Source organism: Grampus griseus, assembly GCF_964374135.1.
Source record: "Grampus griseus genome assembly, chromosome: 9".
Taxonomy (NCBI): Eukaryota; Metazoa; Chordata; class Mammalia; order Artiodactyla; family Delphinidae; genus Grampus; species Grampus griseus.
This window is the reverse complement of record NC_139003.1, coordinates 57,068,541-57,089,897: the sequence shown is the minus strand read 5'-3', so window position 1 is coordinate 57,089,897 and position 21,357 is coordinate 57,068,541. Positions and strand designations below refer to the sequence as shown.

The 21,357-nt window shown below is 36.9% G+C and overlaps 1 protein-coding gene across 1 annotated transcript in view; it reads left to right on the top strand.

The window, feature by feature from the left end:
• The window catches only part of BET1 (Bet1 golgi vesicular membrane trafficking protein), a 33,891-nt gene that overhangs the window by 266 nt on the left and 12,268 nt on the right, over positions 1-21,357 (top strand). The window contains exons 2-3 of the mRNA XM_082662006.1: positions 4,232-4,356; positions 8,009-8,065. Of these exons, the coding sequence (XP_082518132.1) occupies positions 4,232-4,356; positions 8,009-8,065 (182 nt within the window). The remainder of the gene's footprint in view (positions 1-4,231; positions 4,357-8,008; positions 8,066-21,357) is intronic.

Sequence of the window (21,357 nt, the reverse complement as noted above, 5' to 3'; positions counted from 1 at the left end):
TGAACCAGAGAGCAGGGTGTATAGAGGGGTCTTTGAAGGCGATACCAAGTGGAAACACACCATTTGTCCGAGATCCTGGGGCGTTCCTTAAGTTTAGTTCAGTCCCAGGTGTGGATGGTAGGTTTACAGAGAGTAGTGGAGGACTGGAGGTGAGGAATGTACGGGTGCCAACTCAGTGATGAGTCTTTTAGTGTTATTGGTGGTCTGAGCGTGATTATGGAAATTGCTGTCTTCGGTTTCTTTTTATTGGACCTGATGTTAGTTTCTTCAGAAGCGAAGTTTGAAGAGTGAGTGTTGCATGCAGAGCACACTAATAATAATCATATTAGCCTGGTTACAGTGAGTTACAAAGGTAAACGTACGTATCATTACTGTTAAAGGCCGTTTTACCCAGAACAGTTCTTATCTGAGCCTTGTTCCACTGGTAAGACGGTAGAATGTAGTAATTCTTGGTGACTTAGCATTTGTTCTTGACCTTTTAGCTTAGGAAGCAGGTTCACCAAGCAGCAGGAACAAATTAGGCACAAGGACTTATAATGGGCTATTATAACACAGAGCCATTAAAACAGCATTTTCTGGTTCTGAAACTATTAAGAGATAATTGGGAAAAAGAAAACACCTGCCAAATCAGTGTACAATATACCTGAGAAAATATATGAAATATTGAAAAAAGATAATGTTACCTTTTTCAGTTCTTATAAGATGGAAAAAGAAAAAAAAGTTTTCAAGTGTCAGGTATTTAAAGTTAGTGAAAGTTGCTAGTAACTCTAGGCATGTACATTCATTAGTAAATTGTAGTATGAGAAACAGCTTTTGAAAAATGTAGTTTTTGTGAATACTTGGATCATAGAAGGAAAGTTGGCCAAATAAATTGTAGAGAAAAAATATAACTCATTTTGAACAAGGTTAGTTTTATATACCTAAATGTTTTTCCTTTTTATCATTACTAATGACAGCAAACATGTATTGTGTACTTGAGTAAGCTCTAGGTATACAGTCGTTTATAGCTCTGCTTGTGTTCCCCAAAGCTTCCAATCTAGTTGAGGAGTAGAAATATGTACAAAGATAAATTATAGTACAAGGCGGTAGCTATACAACCAAATACCAAATAAGTTCTACAGGTAGTGAATGTCTCGGGGATTTCACAGATAGAGCACTTGGTACTTTGTGGAGACATAGGAACTTGAACTAAAGCTTAAATAATGAAGTGTAGGAGAGGTAATTTCCAGTTGGAAGGATGACCCTTTCCCCCCAGAAATAGTTGTAGGGCTGGAATCTAGAATTATGAATGATGTGTTTTAAAGGATTATGATTAAGCCAATTTGGTTGAAGTAGGAGACATAGAACCAGAACCAACCACATTGTGTAGACCTTTGAGTGCTAGGCCAAGGAATTTGGATCTCATTGGTAGGTCTTTTGGCCCCTTTGAATGTTTTTGTGCAGCAGTGTGCCATGATAAATTGCAGGAAAGGGACTAGAGAAATGATGGTTCTGAGCCCTGACTGTACATTAGAATCACCTGGAGAGCTTTTAGGGCTTTGATACCCGGACCCCAGCCCAGACTAATGAAATTACAATCTCTAGAATAGAGTGGTTTTTTGTTTGTTTGTTTTTTGTTTTTAAGCTCCCCTGTAGTTGAGAGGAGGAAAGGTGATGTATCAATTGCTGTAATTTACATTGGTGTGATGTGACATGATGTGACAAGAGCTTTTTTTTTTTTTTTTTTAAAGGATCAGTCTGTATTGACCTGGAACTTTAAACCTGGGATCGTGAATCAGTAGATATTCATGTGGAGAAGCTTCCACACTTCACATGTCCCTCTCGGTGATTTGGTTCAGTTATTGATAGAAACTATCCAAAAGTAGCATTTGTCTAATGGACAAAGTCTGAGGATCATCTTTGGCACCCATTAGCTTTCCTACAACTTTTTATAGCAGTTAAGTCACACAAAGAATAACAACTCCTAACATTTTATTTTATTTATTTATTAATTAATATTGGTAGTGAATGATGGTGTGAGGGAAGATTAACTCTTTAATAGAAGAAATGTGCCTTGAAATACTTCTGAGAATTTCACTTTTAATAAATGGGACAGTATTGAAGAACTCTAAAAATAAAATTAAGATAGGGAAAAATAACAATAAAGGAAGTGAGACAAATAGCCATTAATTTAGAAATGAATTCCTTGGTTGTCAAGTGGTTAAATTCATCCAGTCAGTAATGACTTATTGGACAAACGTTATATTTCTAGGACCTTAGTCACATAAAATATGAAGACATTTTTCTTTTCTGTAAGGATTTTGGTCCTTATTAGAGTTTGTACAGAGTATCATTGATGAATAGGGTGAGAATGCATTGTTTAAATGATGATTTTAATCACTGAGTGGAGGAAAATATTATGTCTAGTGACCTGAGTCCTTAACTTTTATAATGGCACACTTAGCTTTGTGGATAGTGTGTCAGCAGTTGAGGGAAAATTTGGGGAAAGCGACTCCTTCTCCTCAGGAACATACTCGTTTAGCATTTTGTTGTGGTTTTTGTGGTGGTGGAGATTGTGTGTCTGCTGCGTGTAAAGTACTTATTAGTTACAGGGGATATAGAAGAAGGTTGAGACACTGCCTCACTGCCTCTGTCCTCAAAGAAGCCTGTGACCCCACTGCTGACAAAGCCAGGCACATTCAAAGTTGAATAACAGTGAATTCAGATTCTGTTCATTAATTAGTTAATTTACAAGTATTTACTGGGTGTGCCTTACTGTGTGTGTATATTTGTGGGGGGATCTATAGCCACGAGCAGAACAAATTTACTTTCTGCCCTTGGAGTGCAGTCTAGAGTGTGATATTAGTGTTACATATAGTCAGAGCTGTAAGAATTCAAAGGAGAGAGTTTTGCTCTTTAGAGAAAGTGAGATTTGGCTGTGCCTTGAAAGAGCTTTCTATTCACACTTTGACCTTTCTTCAACAACCAGTGCTGCCTGCTACTTCCGGCCCTTCCATATATTACTGTCACTGCCACTCCATCCACTCTTTGAGTTTATGGAGACCTTTAGTTTCTGTATCATCCCTTTCCTCCATATTCTCAGGCTTCTGTTAACACTACTTCAGTCCTTGTCCAATTGAATCCCCATAATCCATATATTCACCCAGTCTTTTTGCAAGGAATCTCATCCTCTTGGGGCTCTGTTCTTCAGCAGCCCCAACACTGTAAACCTCCAACTCTTGATCAGTCCAACCATCCAGCGTTTCATGGGCTAACTTAGGCTGATGAGTTCTTCTGGAGAAAAATCACACTACAATATATTGCCTCAGGCAGGATTGCTTTATCCCTGTAGTAATCCTGTATAACCCTAGTCACTTTCCTCCATTATTCTCTTTACTGTTTATTCCCCCAAATGATCACCATTCTTCAAAGACAGGCTTTTCTCTTTTTTACTGAGAAAATTGTCAATAGTTTAAAAAAAAAAATGCGGTTAGATAACACTGTCAGCTATGCTTTCCTCTCTCAATCCTCCAACATGTTAGTATATGTATTCACTGTTCAAGGCTCACTCTACCTGTTTGATTGCCTGATGAATATCAAATACTATATTAGGCAGTGGCTGGGACTATAGTCCTGTATCCCAATGCTATTCCCTAGAAGATGAGCTCCAAAAAGTGGCACCTAGAAAGAACAATGAATCTGATACATGGAGTTTCTCAAGTATTTGTTGAAGAATGAATGAGTCCCTCTCTTAAATCTCAGCTAATATTCTCCAAGTTATTCCAGCTCTTTTCTATTTAAAAGAAAGAGATGCTAGTAAAGGACCCTCCCTCTGCCATGAACTTCATCCTGCTGTATTATCCTCTTTCTGCCTTTCTCTTCATAGCCAAGCTTCTTCCATAGGTAGTTGATGTTATGATACTTTTAGATTTTTTTTTTAAACTGTGTAGTTCTAGGGAGCAGGAAATGTGTCCAGAATCTCCTTATATATCAGTGCCTATTTTAGTGTCTTGTGGGCAATCAATATGCAGTCAACAAATGTGTTTTGAACTGAATTCAGTATTCTTTGCTTAAGAGAAGGTATTAGAATTGTTCTAATCTCTATTTGGTTATTAATTTTTAAAGTTCATTTGGAGTGTGAATAATAGACATACGTGGTCTGCAACGCCCTCCAGGGGTCTTTTTCGGTTCTTTCTTGTCAAGGTTTCAAAAGTTTTTGCTGCAACTCTGCTTGTGACTCTAATCCTTGCAGGTGAAGGAGTACCTCCTGGCAACTATGGGAACTATGGCTATCCTAATAGTGGGTATAGTGCCTGTGAAGAAGAAAATGAGAGACTCACGGAAAGTCTGAGAAACAAAGTAACTGCTATAAAATCTGTAAGTATAAAGCACATATTATATACTTTTTAATTTGTGTATTTATATATACATGTATATTTTATACTTATAAAATATATACTTTTATTGGTATCATACTAAGGAATTCAGTTACAAAATAGTGTAGTTTGGTGATATGAGCTTTTTTCCCCCAAATTTAACAATTCAGAGATAATAAAGCACCTATGAAACTAGATAGCCCAAATCACCTAACTACTTTCTACAACTGTCATTCACGCCAGGGAAAGAAATTTCCAGGAGAAAAAAACTTTCTTCTAACAAGCCTAAATTATCAATATTGGAATTTAAAAAAAAATCATTTAATTCTTAATTTCCTCTAAATGTTGTATTTTCTAAATTATTCACATTATACAAAATTGCTTAGTTCATAGATCAACTACTTTTGATTTAATATGACCTTGAAAACAATACTCATTTCAAAATATAACAGTCTCCAGGCTTTTACAATTCTACTTTCCAAAGGCTAATGAAATAGCAATTAAGTTTTAGCAACATGACTCAAAATTTAGACATGATTTAAGTACAAGTTTAGAAAATGTGGCCAATCAAAACATATGGTATATTTGTTTTGTTTTTAACTTCAGAATTTTTTTTTTGTAGTTAAATCTAAAATACTGTATGTTGTCTGTACTAATGTCTCAGAGCAATCCACCTTCCACCCCCAAGCAGCTCATCTTCTGACTTTTCTTCTTCTAGTCTCAAAAGCTACAAATCTGTCTTTCATGTTTCTGCCTTTGTACCTCACGTCAGTCACCAAGTCCTGTGCTTTTTTTCCTACTGTTCCTATTTCCACCTTTCTCTTTCTAATACTATCCCCCGGTTTTCTTAGGTGAACTGTTGGGAAAGTCTTTTAACCTATCTGTTCCTAATTTTTCCCATGTTTTGGTCTGAGCTACACCCTGTCACCAGTCATCTTTTTAGAGTATTTTTTAATTTGCATCCTCGCTCCCAGAAGTCTTCAGTGGCCTCCCATGATGTAAGAAATGAAGTTCACACTCTATAGTTCCATCAAATAGGTTCTGCAAATATTGTCCACAGCTTTTCAGACCTTACCACCTGTACCTCCAGAATGTATACATGCTTTCTGCCAGACAAATTCAAGTACTCCTTGTGTCCTGCGCATGCTGTCATTCTCCCACTCCTGTATCTTTGGGCATGCTATCACTTTGCCTTAGACTGCCTCTCCCTCCTGACATTGGCTGAAGTCTTGCCCTTCTGAAAGGCTCCACCTCATTGCATCTTCTCTCCTCCAGGCCATTCCTGATCACCACATAAAAGTAACCTTTTCCTTATGAACATAAGACCATTTGTACCATTTCTGTAGCACTTATTGCATAATGATCTGCATTGGAATTATTTGTATGTAAAAGAAATTTACCAGAAATAGGGTTTTCTATTGTACTTAGTTTTATATTCTACATAGCACTTACCATAATTCCTTATAGTGGTATTGACTTAATATATATTAAATAAAGGATTACCAGAAGATGGTTTTAACAGTGTATGTGATTGATTCCGCATTAAAATAAACATACAGTACACTTATAGAGCATTCACTGGAAGCTTATGCTGCCAAAACGTAACTGCTGTCTGATTAGTCTTTGGAAAATAGAATTATATTCAGCCTGGAGACTGTTACATTCTGAAATGAGTATTGTTTTCAAGGTCATATTAAATCAAAAGGAGTTGATCTATAAACTAAGCAATATTGTATAATGTTAATAATTTAAAAAATACAACATTCAGGCCATCATCAAAAAAATCTAGAAACAATAAACGCTGGAGAGGGTGTGGAGAAAAGGGAACACTCTTGCACTGCTGGTGGCAATGTGAATTGGTACAGCCACTATGGAGAACAGTCTGGAGGTTCCTTAACAAACTACAAATAGAACTACCATATGACCCAGCAGTCCCACTACTGGGCATATATCCTGAGAAAACCATAATTCAAAAAGAGTCATGTACCAAAATGTTCATTGCAGCTCTATTTACAATAGCCCGGAGATGGAAACAACCTAAGTGTCCATCATCGGATGAATGGATAAAGAAGATGTGGCACATATATACAATAGAATATTACTCAGCCATAAAAAGAAACGAAATTGAGCTATTTGTAATGAGGTGGATAGACCTAGAGTCTGTCATACAGAGTGAAGTAAGTCAGAAAGAGAAAGACAAATACCGTATGCTAACATATATATATGGAATTTAAGAAAAAAGAAAATGTCGTGAAGAACCTAGGGGTAACACAGGAATAAAGACACAGACCTACTAGAGAATGGACTTGAGGATATGGGGAGGGGGAAGGGTAAGCTGTGACAAAGCGAGAGAGAGGCATGGACATATATACACTACCAAACGTAAGGTAGATAGCTAGTGGGAAGCAGCCGCATTGCACAGGGAGATCAGCTCGGTGCTCTGTGACCGCCTGGAGGGGTGGGATAGGGAGGGTGGGAGGGAGGGAGACGCAAGAGGGAAGAGATTTGGGAACATATGTATATGTATAACTGATTCATTTTGTTATAAAGCAGAAACAAAGACACCATTGTAAAGCAATTATACTCCAATAAAGATGTAAACAAATAAAAAAAATAAAAAATACAACATTCAGAGGAAATTAAGAATTCAATTTTTTTTTTAATTCCAATATTGATAATTTAGGCTTCTTGTTAGAAGAAATCTTTTTTCTCCTGTAAATTTCTTCCCCTGGCATGAATGACAGTTGTAGAAACAGGTGATTTGGGCTGTCTAGTGTCATAGGTGCTTTATTATCTCTGTATTGTTAAATTTGGGGAAAAAGCTCACATTCTGATCTATAGAATTCTAGCATGGTTTTGCATCACTATTACCCCAGATGCTTTCCACACAAAATAAGTTGAGAACAATATTTTACAGTGGTTTGCCAAGATTTTTAGTAGTTTCCAAGATTTAGTAGTAGTGTGTTTATTCACATATCTTAGAAATGAAGCCTTTGATGAATTTGTTGTATAAAGTATTAGATAGGTTTTGGTTTGAATAGCAGCTGTACTCACTTATGGTATTTCATTTAGACTCAGCCTCTTTTGTGCATAGCTTCAGGATGTGGGTAACACTAACTTTTGAGGGTTTTTTCCCAATTTATTATCATATTTTAAAGAAAAACACCTTTAGAATCTAAAGAAATAATTAGTTTAGATGTTTATTCAAAGTAATGCTACATTCATTAGGAAAATATTGCTTATATCTGGATTTGAATTGATAATATGGGAACTTGTATACATTTTTAAAAGGTAAATGAAGAAATATACAAACAAATGCTATTGTGTAAACAGTATAGAGAAAAAAGAATGCAAGGATAAGAGAACCGGAGAGAAATATGTACCAAAATTAAAAGATGGAATTGAATATTAAGATGAAATCAAAATGAAGAACAGGGATACAGTGTCCATAGTTGGGAAGGAATAGAAATTCTAAATTTATTTTTCATTAATTTCAGTGAGAAAAGTAACAAAAGAAGAGAGTATATTTTATATTTTTAGAATACAGTTTTATTTGAGAAACTGTTTATGTTTAGAATGTCATTATTGTTTTTACTTTATAACACTTAAAAACATTTATGTAAGTAATAATGTTTACTCTTTCTACTTTATAGCTTTCCATTGAAATAGGCCATGAAGTTAAACATCAAAATAAATTATTAGCTGAAATGGTAAGTGAATATGATTTTAACTTTAAGAAACTTGATCTGATATTCTCAAATCTGGTTTGGAATACCTCTAAGATTCGTTTTTGCCATAGTTTTACAATTTTCATCTTGCCTAACACATACAAGTAGGAGGAGGAGGTGGAAGCCAATTTGTCTTTAATCCTGTGCTTAGAGACACTGTTAAAAACTCAGGACAAATGACTATTCTGAGTCTTCTTAAAGATCTCTGGATATAGACTGCCAAGTAATCAAAAGCACTTTATGTCCAACCAACCAAATGTCTTTTACTTAAGGTAAACCTATTTCTTTTGCTTGATCTTCTAAAGATCACTGTGAACAAGTCAATAAGATTTGACCATAGTAACATCCCCAAGCCTTTTATCTCTAGTCTAAAAAAACTCAGTAATATATGCCTGTTTTTGTTAGAGGCTTTTTTCATTCTCCAGTGTTTATTTTGTATGTCAAATTACTCTGGGCCTTCCCTAGTTTCTTCAAATGCTTTTAAAATTGTACTGTTCAAAAATGAATATTGCACTGAAAGCAATCGCCTTGTGAAAGTTGTACGTTAGAATCACTTGCGGAACTTTGAAAATATTTATGCCTGGTCCTCACTCTAAATATACTGATTCAGAATTTTAGGGGAAGGGGCCTAGGTATATGTATTTTGAAAAAAGGATCCCAGGTGATTCTGATGCATAACCCCACTGAAGACTATAGATGTAAGGTTCTTGAACTGCATAGAGCCTGAATTGTGCAAAGGCTATCATTGTGCCAGGGCCTTACATCTCAGGATATTGAGATTTCTATGGAAATGCAGTGTTTTTAATCCATACCTAGTTCTCTCATCTTTTTTTATTCTTTTTTTTTTTAACATCTTTATTGGAGTATAATTGCTTTACAATGGTGTCTTAGTTTCTGCTTCACAACAAAATGAATCAGTTATATATATACATATGTTCCCAAATCTCTTCCCTCTTGCGTCTCCCTCCCTCCCACCCTCCCTATCCCACCCCTCCAGGCGGTCACAGAGTACCCAGCTGATTTCCCTGTGCTATGCGGCTGCTTCCCACTAGCTATCTACCTTACGTTTGTTAGTGTATGTATGCCCATGCCTCTCTCTCGCTTTGTCACAGCTCACCCTTCCCCCTCTCCATATCCTCAAGTCCATTCCCTAGTAGGTCTGTGTCTTTATTCCTATCTTACCCTCGGTTCTTCATAACATTTTTTTTTCTTAAATCCCATATATATGCGTTAGCATATGGTATTTGCCTTTCTCTTTCTGACTTACTTCACTCTGTATGACAGACTCTAGGTCCATCCATCTCATTGCAAATAGCTCAATTTCGTTTCTTTTTATGGCTGAGTAGTATTCCATTGTATATATGTGCCACATCTTCTTTATCCATTCATTCGATGATGGGCCCTTAGGTTGTTTCCATCTCCGGGGTAAATAGAGCTGCAATGAACATTTTGATACATGACTCTTTTTGAATTTTGGTTTTCTCAGGGTATATGCCCAGTAGTGGGATTGCTGGGTCATATGGTAGTTCTATTTGTAGTTTTTTAAGGAACCTCCATACTGTTCTCCATAGTGGCTGAACCAATTCACATTGCCACCGGCAGTGCAAGAGTGTTCCCTTTTCTCCACACCCTCTCCAGCATTTATTGTTTCTAGATTTTTTGATGATGGCCATTCTGACTGGTGTGAGATGATATCTGATTGTAGTTTTGATTTGCATTTCTCTAATGATTAATGATGTTGAGCATTCTTTCATGTCTTTGTTGGCAGTCTGTATATCTTCTTTGGAGAAATGTCTATTTAGGGCTTCTGTCCATTTTTGGATTGGGTTGTTTGTTTTCTTGTTATTGAACTGCATGAGCTGCTTGTAACTTTTGGAAATTAATCCTTTGTCAGTTGCTTAATTTGCAAATATTTTCTCCCATTCTGAGGGTTGTCTTTTGGTCTTGTTTATGGTTTCCGTTGCTGTGCAAAAGCTTTGAAGTTTCATTAGGTCCCATTTGTTTATTTTTGTTTTTATTTCCATTTCTCTAGGAGGTGGGTCAAAAAGGATCTTGCTGTGATTTATGTCATAGAGTGTTCTGCTTATGTTTTCCTCTAAGAGTTTCATAGTTTTTGGCCTTACATTTAGGTCTTTAATCCATTTTGAGCTTATTTTTGTGTATGGTGTTAGGGAGTGATCTAATCTGATACTTTTCCATGTACCTATCCCGTTTTCCCAGCACCATTTATTGAAGAGGCTGTCCTTTCTCCACTGTACATTCCTGCCTCCTTTATCAAAGATAAGGTGACCATATGTGCGTGGTTTTATCTCTGGGCTTTCTATCCTGTTCCATTGACCTATCTTTCTGTTTCTGTGCCAGTACCATACCGTCTTGATAACTGTAGCTTCGTAGTATAGTCTGAAGTCAGGGAGCCTGATTCCTCCAGTTTCTTTTTTCGTTCTCAAGATTGCTTTGGCTATTCGGGGTCTTTTGTGTTTCCATACAAATTGTGAAATTTTTTGTTCTAGTTCTGTGAAAAATGCCGGTGGTAGTTTGATAGGGATTGCATTGAATCTATAGATTGCTTTGGGTAGTAGAGTCAGTTTCACAATGTTGATTCTTCCAATCCAAGAACATGGTATATCTCTCCATCTATTTGTATCATCTTTAATTTCTTTCATCAGTGTCTTATAATTTTCTGCATATAGGTCTTTTGTCTCCTTAGGTAGTTTTATTCCTAGATATTTTATTCTTTCTGTTGCAATGGTAAATGGGAGTTTTTTCTTGATTTCACTTTCAGATTTTTCATCATTAGTGTATAGGAATGCAAGAGATTTCTGTGCATTAATTTTGTATCCTGCAACTTTACCAATTCGTTGATTATCTCTGGTAGTTTTCTGGTAACATCTTTAGGATTCTCTATGTATAGTATCATGTCATCTGCAAACAGTGACAGCTTTACTACTTCTTTTCCGATTTGGATTCCTTTTATTTCCTTTTCTCCTCTGATTGCTGTGGCTAAAACTTCCAAAACTATGTTGAATAAGAGTGGTGAGAGTGGGCAACCTTGTCTTGTTCCTGATCTTAGTGGAAATGCTTTCAGTTTTTCACCATTGAGGATGATGTTGGCTGTGGGCTTGTCATATAATGCCTTTATTATGTTGAGGAAAGTTCCCTCTATGCCTACTTTCTGCAAGCTTTTTATCATAAATGGGTGTTGAATTTTGTCAAAAGCTTTCTCTGCATCTATTGAGACGATCATATCGTTTTTCTCCTTCAGTTTGTTAATATGGTGTATTTCACTGATAGATTTGCGTATATTGAAGAATCCTTGCATTCCCGGAATAAACCCCACTTGATCATGGTGTATGATCCTCTTAATGTGCTGTTGGATTCTGTTTGCTAGTATTTTGTTGAGGATTTTTGCAGCTATGTACATCACTGATATCGGCCTGTAGTTTTCTTTCTTTGTGACATCCTTGTCTGGTTTTGGTATCAAGGTGATGGTGGCCTCGTAGAAGGAATTTGGGAGTGTTCCTCCCTCTGCTATATTTTGGAACAGTTTGAGAAGGATAGGTGTTAGCTCTTCACTAAATGTTTGCTAGAATTCGCCTGTGAAGCCATCTGGCCTGGGCTTTTGTTTGTTGGAAGATTTTTAATCACAGTTTCAATTTCAGTGCTTGTCATTGGTCTGTTCATATTTTCTATTTCTTCCTGATTCAGTCTTGGCAGGTTGTGCCTTTCTAAGAATTTGCCCATTTCTTCCAGGTTGTCCATTTTATCGGCATAGAGTTGCTTGTAGTAATCTCTCATGATCTTTTGTATTTCTGCAGTGTCAGTTGCTACTTCTCCTTTTTCATTTCTAATTCTATTGATTTGAGTCTTCTCCGTCTTTTTCTTGATGAGTCTGGCTAATGGTTTATCAATTTTGTTCATCTCCTTGAAGAACCACCTTTTAGTTTTATTGATCTTTGCTATCGTTTCCTTCATTTCTTTTTCATTTATTTCTGATCTGATTTTTATGATTTCTTTCCTTCTGCTAATTTTGGGGGTTTTTTTGTTCTTCTTTCTCTGATTGCTTTAGGTGCAAGGTTAGGTTGTTCATTCGAGATGTTTCCTGTTTCCTAAGGTAGGATTGTATAGCTATAAACTTCCCTCTTAGAACTCTTTTGCTGCATCCCATAGATTTTGGGTCATCGTGTCTCCATTGTCATTTGTTTCTAGGTATTTTTTTATTTCCTCTTTGATTTCTTCACTGATCACTTCGTTATTAAGTTGTGTATTGTTTAGCCTCCATGTGTTTGTATTTTTTACAGATCTTTTCCTGTAATTGATATGGTCTCATGGCTTTGTGGTCGGAAAAGATACTTGATACAATTTCAGTTTTCTTAAATTTACCAAGGCTTGATTTGTGACCCAAGATATGATCTATCCTGGGGAATGCTCCATGAGCACTAGAGAAAAACGTGTATTCTGTTGTTTTTGGATGGAATGTCCTATAACTATCAATTAAGTCCATCTTGTTTAATGTATCATTTAAAGCTTGTGTTTCCTTTTTTATTTTCATTTTGGATGATCTGTCCTTTGGTGAAAGTGGGGTGTTAAAGTCCCCTACTATGAATGTGTTACTGTCGATTTCCCCTTTTATGGCTGTTAGTATTTGCCTTATATATTGAGGTGCTGCTATGTTGGGTGCATAAATATTTACAATTGTTGTATCTTCTTTTTGGATCGATCCCTTGATCGTTATGTAGTGTCCTTCTTTGTCTCTTCTAATAGTCTCTATTTTAAAGTCTATTTTGTGTGATATGAGAATTGCTACTCCAGCTTTCTTTTGGTTTCCATTTGCATGGAATATCTTTTTCCATCCCCTTACTTTCTGTCTGTATGTGTCTCTAGGTCTAAAGTGGGTCTCGTAGACAGCAAATATATGGGTCTTGTTTTCGTATCCATTCAGCCAATCTGTGTCTTTTGGTGGGAGCATTTAGTCCATTTACATTTTTTTTCTTTTTTTTAACCTGTTTATTGGGGTATAATTGCTTTACAATGGTGTGTTAATTTCTGCTTTATAACAAAATGAATCACTTGTACATATACATATGTTCCCATATCTCTTCCCTCTTGCGTCTCCCTCCCTCCCACCCTCCCTATCCCACCCCTCCAAGCGGTCACAAAGCACCGAGCTGATATCCCCGTGCTATGCGGCTGCTTCCCACTAGCTATCTACCTTACGTTTGTTAGTGTATGTATGCCCATGCCTCTCTCTCGCTTTGTCACAGCTCACCCTTCCCCCTCCCCATATCCTCAAGTCCGTTCTCCCGTAGGTCTGTGTCTTTATTCCTGTCTTACTCCTAGGTTCTTCATGACATTTTTTTTTTCTTAAGTTCCATATATATGTGTTAGCATACGGTATTTGTCTTTCTCTTTCTGACTTAATTCACTCTGTATGACAGACTGTAAGTCTATCCACCTCATTACAAATAGCTCAATTTCGTTTCTTTTTATGGCTGAGTAATATTCCATTGTATGTGCCACATCTTCTTTATCCATTCATTCGATGATGGGCCCTTAGGTTGTTTCCATCTCCGGGCTATTGTAAATAGAGCTGTTATGAACATTTTGGTACATGACTCTTTTTGAATTTTGGTTTTCTCAGGTTATATGCCCAGTAGTGGGATTGCTGGGTCATATGGTAGTTCTATTTGTACTTTTTTAAGGAACCTCCATACTGTTCTCCATAGTAGCTGAACCAATTCACATTGCCACCAGCAGTGCAAGAGTGTTCCCTTTTCTCCACACCCTCTCCAGCATTTATTGTTTCTAGATTTTTTGATGATGGCCATTCTGACTGGTGTGAGATGATATCTGATTGTAGTTTTGATTTGCATTTCTCTAATGATTAATGATGTTGAGCATTCTTTCATGTCTTTGTTGGCAGTCTGTATATCTTCTTTGGAGAAATGTCTGTTTAGGGCTTCTGCCCATTTTTGGATTGGGTTGTTTGTTTTTTTGTTATTGAGCTGCATGAGCTGCTTGTAACTTTTGGAAATTACTCCTTTGTCAGTTGCTTAACTTGCAAATATTTTCTCCCATTCTGAGGGTTGTCTTTTGGTCTTGTTTATGGTTTCCTTTGCTGTGCAAAAGCTTTGAAGTTTCGTTAGGTCCCATTTGTTTATTTTTGTTTTTATTTCCATTGCTCTAGGAGGTGGGTCAAAAAGGATCTTGCTGTGATTTATGTCTTAGAGTGTTCTGCTTATGTTTTCCTCTAAGAATTTGATAGTTTCTGGCCTTACATTTAGGCCTTTAATCCCTTTTGAGCATATTTTTGTGTATGGTGTTAGGGAGTGATCTGATACTTTTATATGTACCTGTCCAGATTTCCCAGCACCACTTATTGAAGAGGCTGTCCTTTCTCCATTGTACATTCCTGCCTCCTTTATCAAAGATAAGGTGACCATATGTGCGTGGTTTTATCTCTGGGCTTTCTATCCTGTTCCATTGATCTGTCTTTCTGTTTCTGTGCCAGTATCATACTGCCTTGATTACTGTAGCTTTGTAGTATAGTCTGAAGTCAGGGTGCCTGATTCCTCCAGCTCCGTTTTTTGTTCTCAAGATTGCTTTGGCTATTCGGGGTGTTTTGTGTTTCCATACAAATTGCGAAATTTTTCGTTCTAGTTCTGTGAAAAGTGCCAGTGGTAGTTTGATAGGGATTGCATTGAATCTATAGATTGCTTTGGGTCGTAGAGTCATTTTCACAATGTTGATTCTTCCAATCCAAGAACATGGTATATCTCTCCATCTGTTTGTATCATTAATTTCTTTCATCAGTGTCTTATAATTTTCTGCATACAGGTCTTTTGTCTCCTTAGGTAGGTTTATTCCTAGATATTTTATTCTTTTTGTTGCAATAGTAAATGTGAGGGTTTTCTTGATTTCAGTGTCAGATTTTTCATCATTAGTGTATAGGAATGCAAGAGATTTCTGTGCATTAATTTTGTATCCTGCAACTTTATCAAATTCGTTGATTATCTCTGGTAGTTTTCTGGTAGCATCTTCAGGATTCTTTTTTTTTTTTTTTTTAAACATCTTTATTGGGGTATAATTGCTTTACAAGGGTGTGTTAGTTTCTGCTTTATAACAAAGTGAATCAGTTATACATATACATATGTTCCCATATCTCTTCCCTCTTGCGTCTCCCTCCCTCCCACCCTCCCTATCCCACCCCTCCAGGCTGTCACAAAGCACCAAGCCACCCTCCCTGTGCCATGCGGCTGCTTCCAACTAGCTATCTACCTTACCACGTTTGTTAGTGTGTATATGTCCATGACTCTCTCTCGCCCTGTCACAGCTCACCCTTCCCCCTCCCCATAACCTCAAGTCCGTTCTCTAGGAGGTCTGCGTCTTTATTCCTGCCTTACCCCTAGGTTCTTCTTGACATTTTTTTTTTTCTTAAATTCCATATATATGTGTTAGCATACGGTATTTGTCTTTTTCTTTCTGACTTACTTCACTCTGTATGACAGACTCTAGGTCTATCCACGTCATTACAAATAGCTCAAATTCGTTTCTTTTTATGGCTGAGTAATATTCCATTGTATATATGTGCCACATCTTCTTTATCCATTCATCCGATGATGGGCATTTAGGTTGTTTCCATCTCCGGGCTATTGTAAATAGAGCTGCAGTGAACATTTTGGTACATGACTCTTTTTGAATTTCGGTTTTCGCAGGGTATATGCCCAGTAGTGGGATTGCTGGGTCATATGGTAGTTCTATTTGTAGCTTTTTAAGGAACCTCCATACTGTTCTCCATAGTGGCTGAACCAATTCACATTGCCACCAGCAGTGCAAGAGTGTTCCCTTTTCTCCACACCCTCTCCAGCATTTATTGTTTCTAGATTTTTTGATGATGGCCATTCTGACTGGTGTCAGATGATCTCTCATTGTAGTTTTGATTTGCATTCTCTAATGATTAATGATGTTGAGCATTCTTTCATGTGTTTGTTGGCAGTCTGTATATCTTCTTTGGAGAAATGTCTATTTAGGTCTTCTGCCCATTTTTGGATTGGGTTGTTTGTTTTCTTGTTATTGAGCTGCATGAGCTGCTTGTAAATTTTAGAGATTAATCCTTTGTCGGTTGCTTCATTTGCAAATATTTTCTCCCATTCTGAGGATTGTCTTTTGGTCTTGTTTATGGTTTCCTTTGCTGTGCAAAAGCTTTGAAGTTTCATTAGGTCCCATTTGTTTATTTTAGTTTTTATTTCCATTACTCTAGGAGGTGGGTCCGAAAGGATCTTGCTGTGATTTATATCATAGAGTGTTCTGCCTATGTTTTCCTCTAAGAGTTTGATAGTTTTTGGCCTTATATTTAGGTCTTTAATCCATTTTGAGCTTATTTTTGTGTATGGTGTTAGGGAGTGATCTAATCTCATACTTTTACATGTACCTGTCCAGTTTTCCCAGCACCACTTATTGAAGAGGCTGTGCTTTCTCCAGTGTACATTCCTGCCACCATTATCAAAGATAAGTTGTCCATATGTGCATGGGTTTATCTCTGGGCTTTCTATCCTGTTGCATTGATCTATCTTTCTGTTTTTGTGCCAGTACCATACCGTCTTGATAACTGTAGCTTCGTAGTATAGTCTGAAGTCAGGGAGCCTGATTCCTCCAGTTTCTTTTTTCGTTCTCAAGATTGCTTTGGCTATTCGGGGTCTTTTGTGTTTCCATACAAATTGTGAAATTTTTTGTTCTAGTTCTGTGAAAAATGCCGGTGGTAGTTTGATAGGGATTGCATTGAATCTATAGATTGCTTTGGGTAGTAGAGTCAGTTTCACAATGTTGATTCTTCCAATCCAAGAACATGGTATATCTCTCCATCTATTTGTATCATCTTTAATTTCTTTCATCAGTGTCTTATAATTTTCTGCATATAGGTCTTTTGTCTCCTTAGGTAGTTTTATTCCTAGATATTTTATTCTTTTTGTTGCAATGGTAAATGGGAGTTTTTTCTTGATTTCACTTTCAGATTTTTCATCATTAGTGTATAGGAATGCAAGAGATTTCTGTGCATTAATTTTGTATCCTGCAACTTTACCAATTCGTTGATTATCTCTGGTAGTTTTCTGGTAGCATCTTTAGGATTCTCTATGTATAGGATCATGTCATCTGCAAACAGTGACAGCTTTACTTCTTCTTTTCCGATTTGGATTCCTTTTATTTCCTTTTCTCCTCTGATTGCTGTGGCTAAAACTTCCAAAACTATGTTGAATAAGAGTGGTGAGAGTGGGCAACCTTGTCTTGTTCCTGATCTTAGTGGAAATGTTTTCAGTTTTTCACCATTGAGGATGATGTTGGCTGTGGGCTTGTCATATATGGCCTTTATTATGTTGAGGAAAGTTCCCTCTATGCCTACTTTCTGTAGAGTTTTTATCATAAATGGGTGTTGAACTTTGTTAAAAGCTTTCTCTGCATCTATTGAGATGATCATATGGTTTTTCTCCTTCAGTTTGTTAATATGGTTTATCTCACTGATAGATTTGCGTATATTGAAGAATCCTTGCATTCCCGGAATAAACCCCACTTGATCATGGTGTATGATCCTCTTAATGTGCTGTTGGATTCTGTTTGCTAGTATTTTGTTGAGGATTTTTGCATCTATGTACATCAGTGATATCGGCCTGTAGTTTTCTTTCTTTGTGACATCCTTGTCTGGTTTTGGTATCAAGGTGATGGTGGCCTCGTAGAAGGAATTTGGGGTGTTCCTCCCTCTGCTATATTTTGGAACAGTTTGAGAAGGATAGGTGTTAGCTCTTCACTAAATGTTTGCTAGAATTCGCCTGTGAAGCCATCTGGCCTGGGCTTTTGTTTGTTGGAAGATTTTTAATCACAGTTTCAATTTCAGTGCTTGTCATTGGTCTGTTCGTATTTTCTATTTCTTCCTGATTCAGTCTTGGCAGGTTGTGCCTTTCTAAGAATTTATCCATTTCTTCCACGTTGTCCATTTTATCGGCATAGAGTTGCTTGTAGTAATCTCTCGTGATCTTTTGTATTTCTGCAGTGTCAGTTGCTACTTCTCCTTTTTCATTTCTAATTCTATTGATTTGAGTCTTCTCCGTCTTTTTCTTGATGAGTCTGGCTAATGGTTTATCAATTTTGTTTATCTTCTTGAAGAACCACCTTTTAGTTTTATTGATCTTTGCTATCATTTCCTTCATTTCTTTTTCATTTATTTCTGATCTGATTTTTATGATTTCTTTCCTTCTGCTAATTTTGTTTTTTTTTTGGTTCTTCTTTCTCTGATTGCTTTAGGTGCAAGGTTAGGTTGTTCATTCGAGATGTTTCCTGCTTCCTAAGGTAAGATTGTATAGCTATAAACTTCCCTCTTAGAACTCTTTTGCTGCATCCCATAGATTTTGGGTCATCGTGTCTCCATTGTCATTTGTTTCTAGGTATTTTTTTATTTCCTCTTTGATTTCTTCACTGATCACTTCGTTATTAAGTTGTGTATTGTTTAGCCTCCATGTGTTTGTATTTTTTACAGATCTTTTCCTGTAATTGATATGGTCTCATGGCTTTGTGGTCGGAAAAGATACTTGATACAATTTCAGTTTTCTTAAATTTACCAAGGCTTGATTTGTGACCCAAGATATGATCTATCCTGGGGAATGCTCCATGAGCACTAGAGAAAAACGTGTATTCTGTTGTTTTTGGATGGAATGTCCTATAACTATCAATTAAGTCCATCTTGTTTAATGTATCATTTAAAGCTTGTGTTTCCTTTTTTATTTTCATTTTGGATGATCTGTCCTTTGGTGAAAGTGGGGTGTTAAAGTCCCCTACTATGAATGTGTTACTGTCGATTTCCCCTTTTATGGCTGTTAGTATTTGCCTTATATATTGAGGTGCTGCTATGTTGGGTGCATAAATATTTACAATTGTTGTATCTTCTTTTTGGATCGATCCCTTGATCGTTATGTAGTGTCCTTCTTTGTCTCTTCTAATAGTCTCTATTTTAAAGTCTATTTTGTGTGATATGAGAATTGCTACTCCAGCTTTCTTTTGGTTTCCATTTGCATGGAATATCTTTTTCCATCCCCTTACTTTCTGTCTGTATGTGTCTCTAGGTCTAAAGTGGGTCTCGTAGACAGCAAATATATGGGTCTTGTTTTCGTATCCATTCAGCCAATCTGTGTCTTTTGGTGGGAGCATTTAGTCCATTTACATTTTTCTTTTTTTTAACCTGTTTATTGGGGTATAATTGCTTTACAATGGTGTGTTAATTTCTGCTTTATAACAAAATGAATCACTTGTACATATACATATGTTCCCATATCTCTTCCCTCTTGCATCTCCCTCCTTCCCACCCTCCCTATCCCACCCCTCCAAGCGGTCACAAAGCACCGAGCTGATATCCCCGTGCTATGCGGCTGCTTCCCACTAGCTATCTACCTTACGTTTGTTAGTGTATGTATGCCCATGCCTCTCTCTCGCTTTGTCACAGCTCACCCTTCCCCCTCCCCATATCCTCAAGTCCGTTCTGCAGTAGGTCTGTGTCTTTATTCCTGTCTTACCCCTAGGTTGTTCATGACATTTTTTTTTCCTTAAGTTCCATATATATGTGTTAGCATACGGTATTTGTCTTTCTCTTTCTGACTTACTTCACTCTGTAGGACAGACTCTAGGTCTATCCACCTCATTACAAATAGCTCAGTTTCGTTTCTTTTTATGGCTGAGTAATATTCCATTGTATATATGTGCCACATCTTCTTTATCCATTCATTCGATGATGGGCTCTTAGGTTGTTTTCATCTCCAGGCTATTGTAAATAGAGCTGCAATGAACATTTTGGTACATGACTCTTTTTGAATTATGGTTTTCTCAGGGTATATGCCCAGTAGTGGGATTGCTGGGTCATATGGTAGTTCTATTTGTAGTTTTTTAAGGAACCTCCATACTGTTCTCCATAGTGGCTGAACCAATTCACATCGCCACCAGCAGTGCAAGAGTGTTCCCTTTTCTCCACACCCTCTCCAGCATTTATTGTTTTAGATTTTTTGATGATGGCCATTCTGACTGGTGTGAGATGATATCTGATTGTAGTTTTGATTTGCATTTCTCTAATGATTAATGATGTTGAGTATTCTTTCATGTGTTTGTTGGCAGTCTGTATATCTTCTTTGGAGAAATGTCTATTTAGGGCTTCTGCCCATTTTTGGATTGGGTTGTTTTTTTGTTATTGAGCTGCATGAGCTGCTTGTAACTTTTGGAAATAAATCCTTTGTCAGTTGATTAATTTGCAAATATTTCCTCCCATTCTAAGGGAGAATGTTCCATGAGCACTGGAGAAAAATGTGTATTCTGTTTTTTCTGGATGGAATGTCCTATAACTATCAATTAAGTCCATCTTGTTTAATGTATCATTTAAAGCTTGTGTTTCCTTATTTACTTTCATTTTGGATGATATGTCCATTTGTGAAAGTGGGGTGTTACAGTCCTCTACTATGAATGTGTTACTGTCGATTTCCCCTTTTATGGCTGTTAGTATTTGCCTTATGTATTGAGGTGCTGCTATGTTGGGTGCATAAATATTTACAATTGTTGTATCTTCTTGGATTGATCCCTTGATCATGATGTAATGTCCTTTTTTGTCTCTTGTAATAGTCTATTTTAAAGTCTATTTTGTCTGATATGAGTATTGCTACTCCTGCTTTCTTTTGCTTTCCTTTTGCATGGAGTATCTTTTTCCATCCCCTTACTTTCTGTCTGTATGTGTCCCTAGGTCTGAAGTGGGTCTCTTGTAGACAGCACATATATGGGTCTTGTGTTTGTATCCGTTCAGCTAATCTGTGTGTTTTGTTGGGAGCATTTAGTCCATTTACATTTAAGGTAATTATCGATATGTATGTTCCTATTCCCATTTTCTCAATTGTTTTGGGTTCGTTATTGTCGGTCTTTTCTTTCTCCTGTGTTTCTTGCCTAGAGAAGTTCCTTTAGCAGTTCTTGTAAAGCTGGTTTAGTGGTGCTGAAGTCTCTTAGCTTTTGCTTGTCTGTAAAGGTTTTAATTTCTCCATCAAAACTGAATGAGATCGTTGCTGGGTAGAGTAATCTTGGTTGCAGGTTTTTCTCCTTCATCACTTTAAATATGTCCTGCCAGTCCCTTCTGGCTTGCAGAATTTCTGCTGAAATGTCAGCTGTTAACCTTATGGGGATTCCCTTGTATGTTATTTGTTGTTTTTCCCTTGCTGCTTTTAATATGTTTTTTTGGTATTTAATTTTTGACAGTTTGATTAATA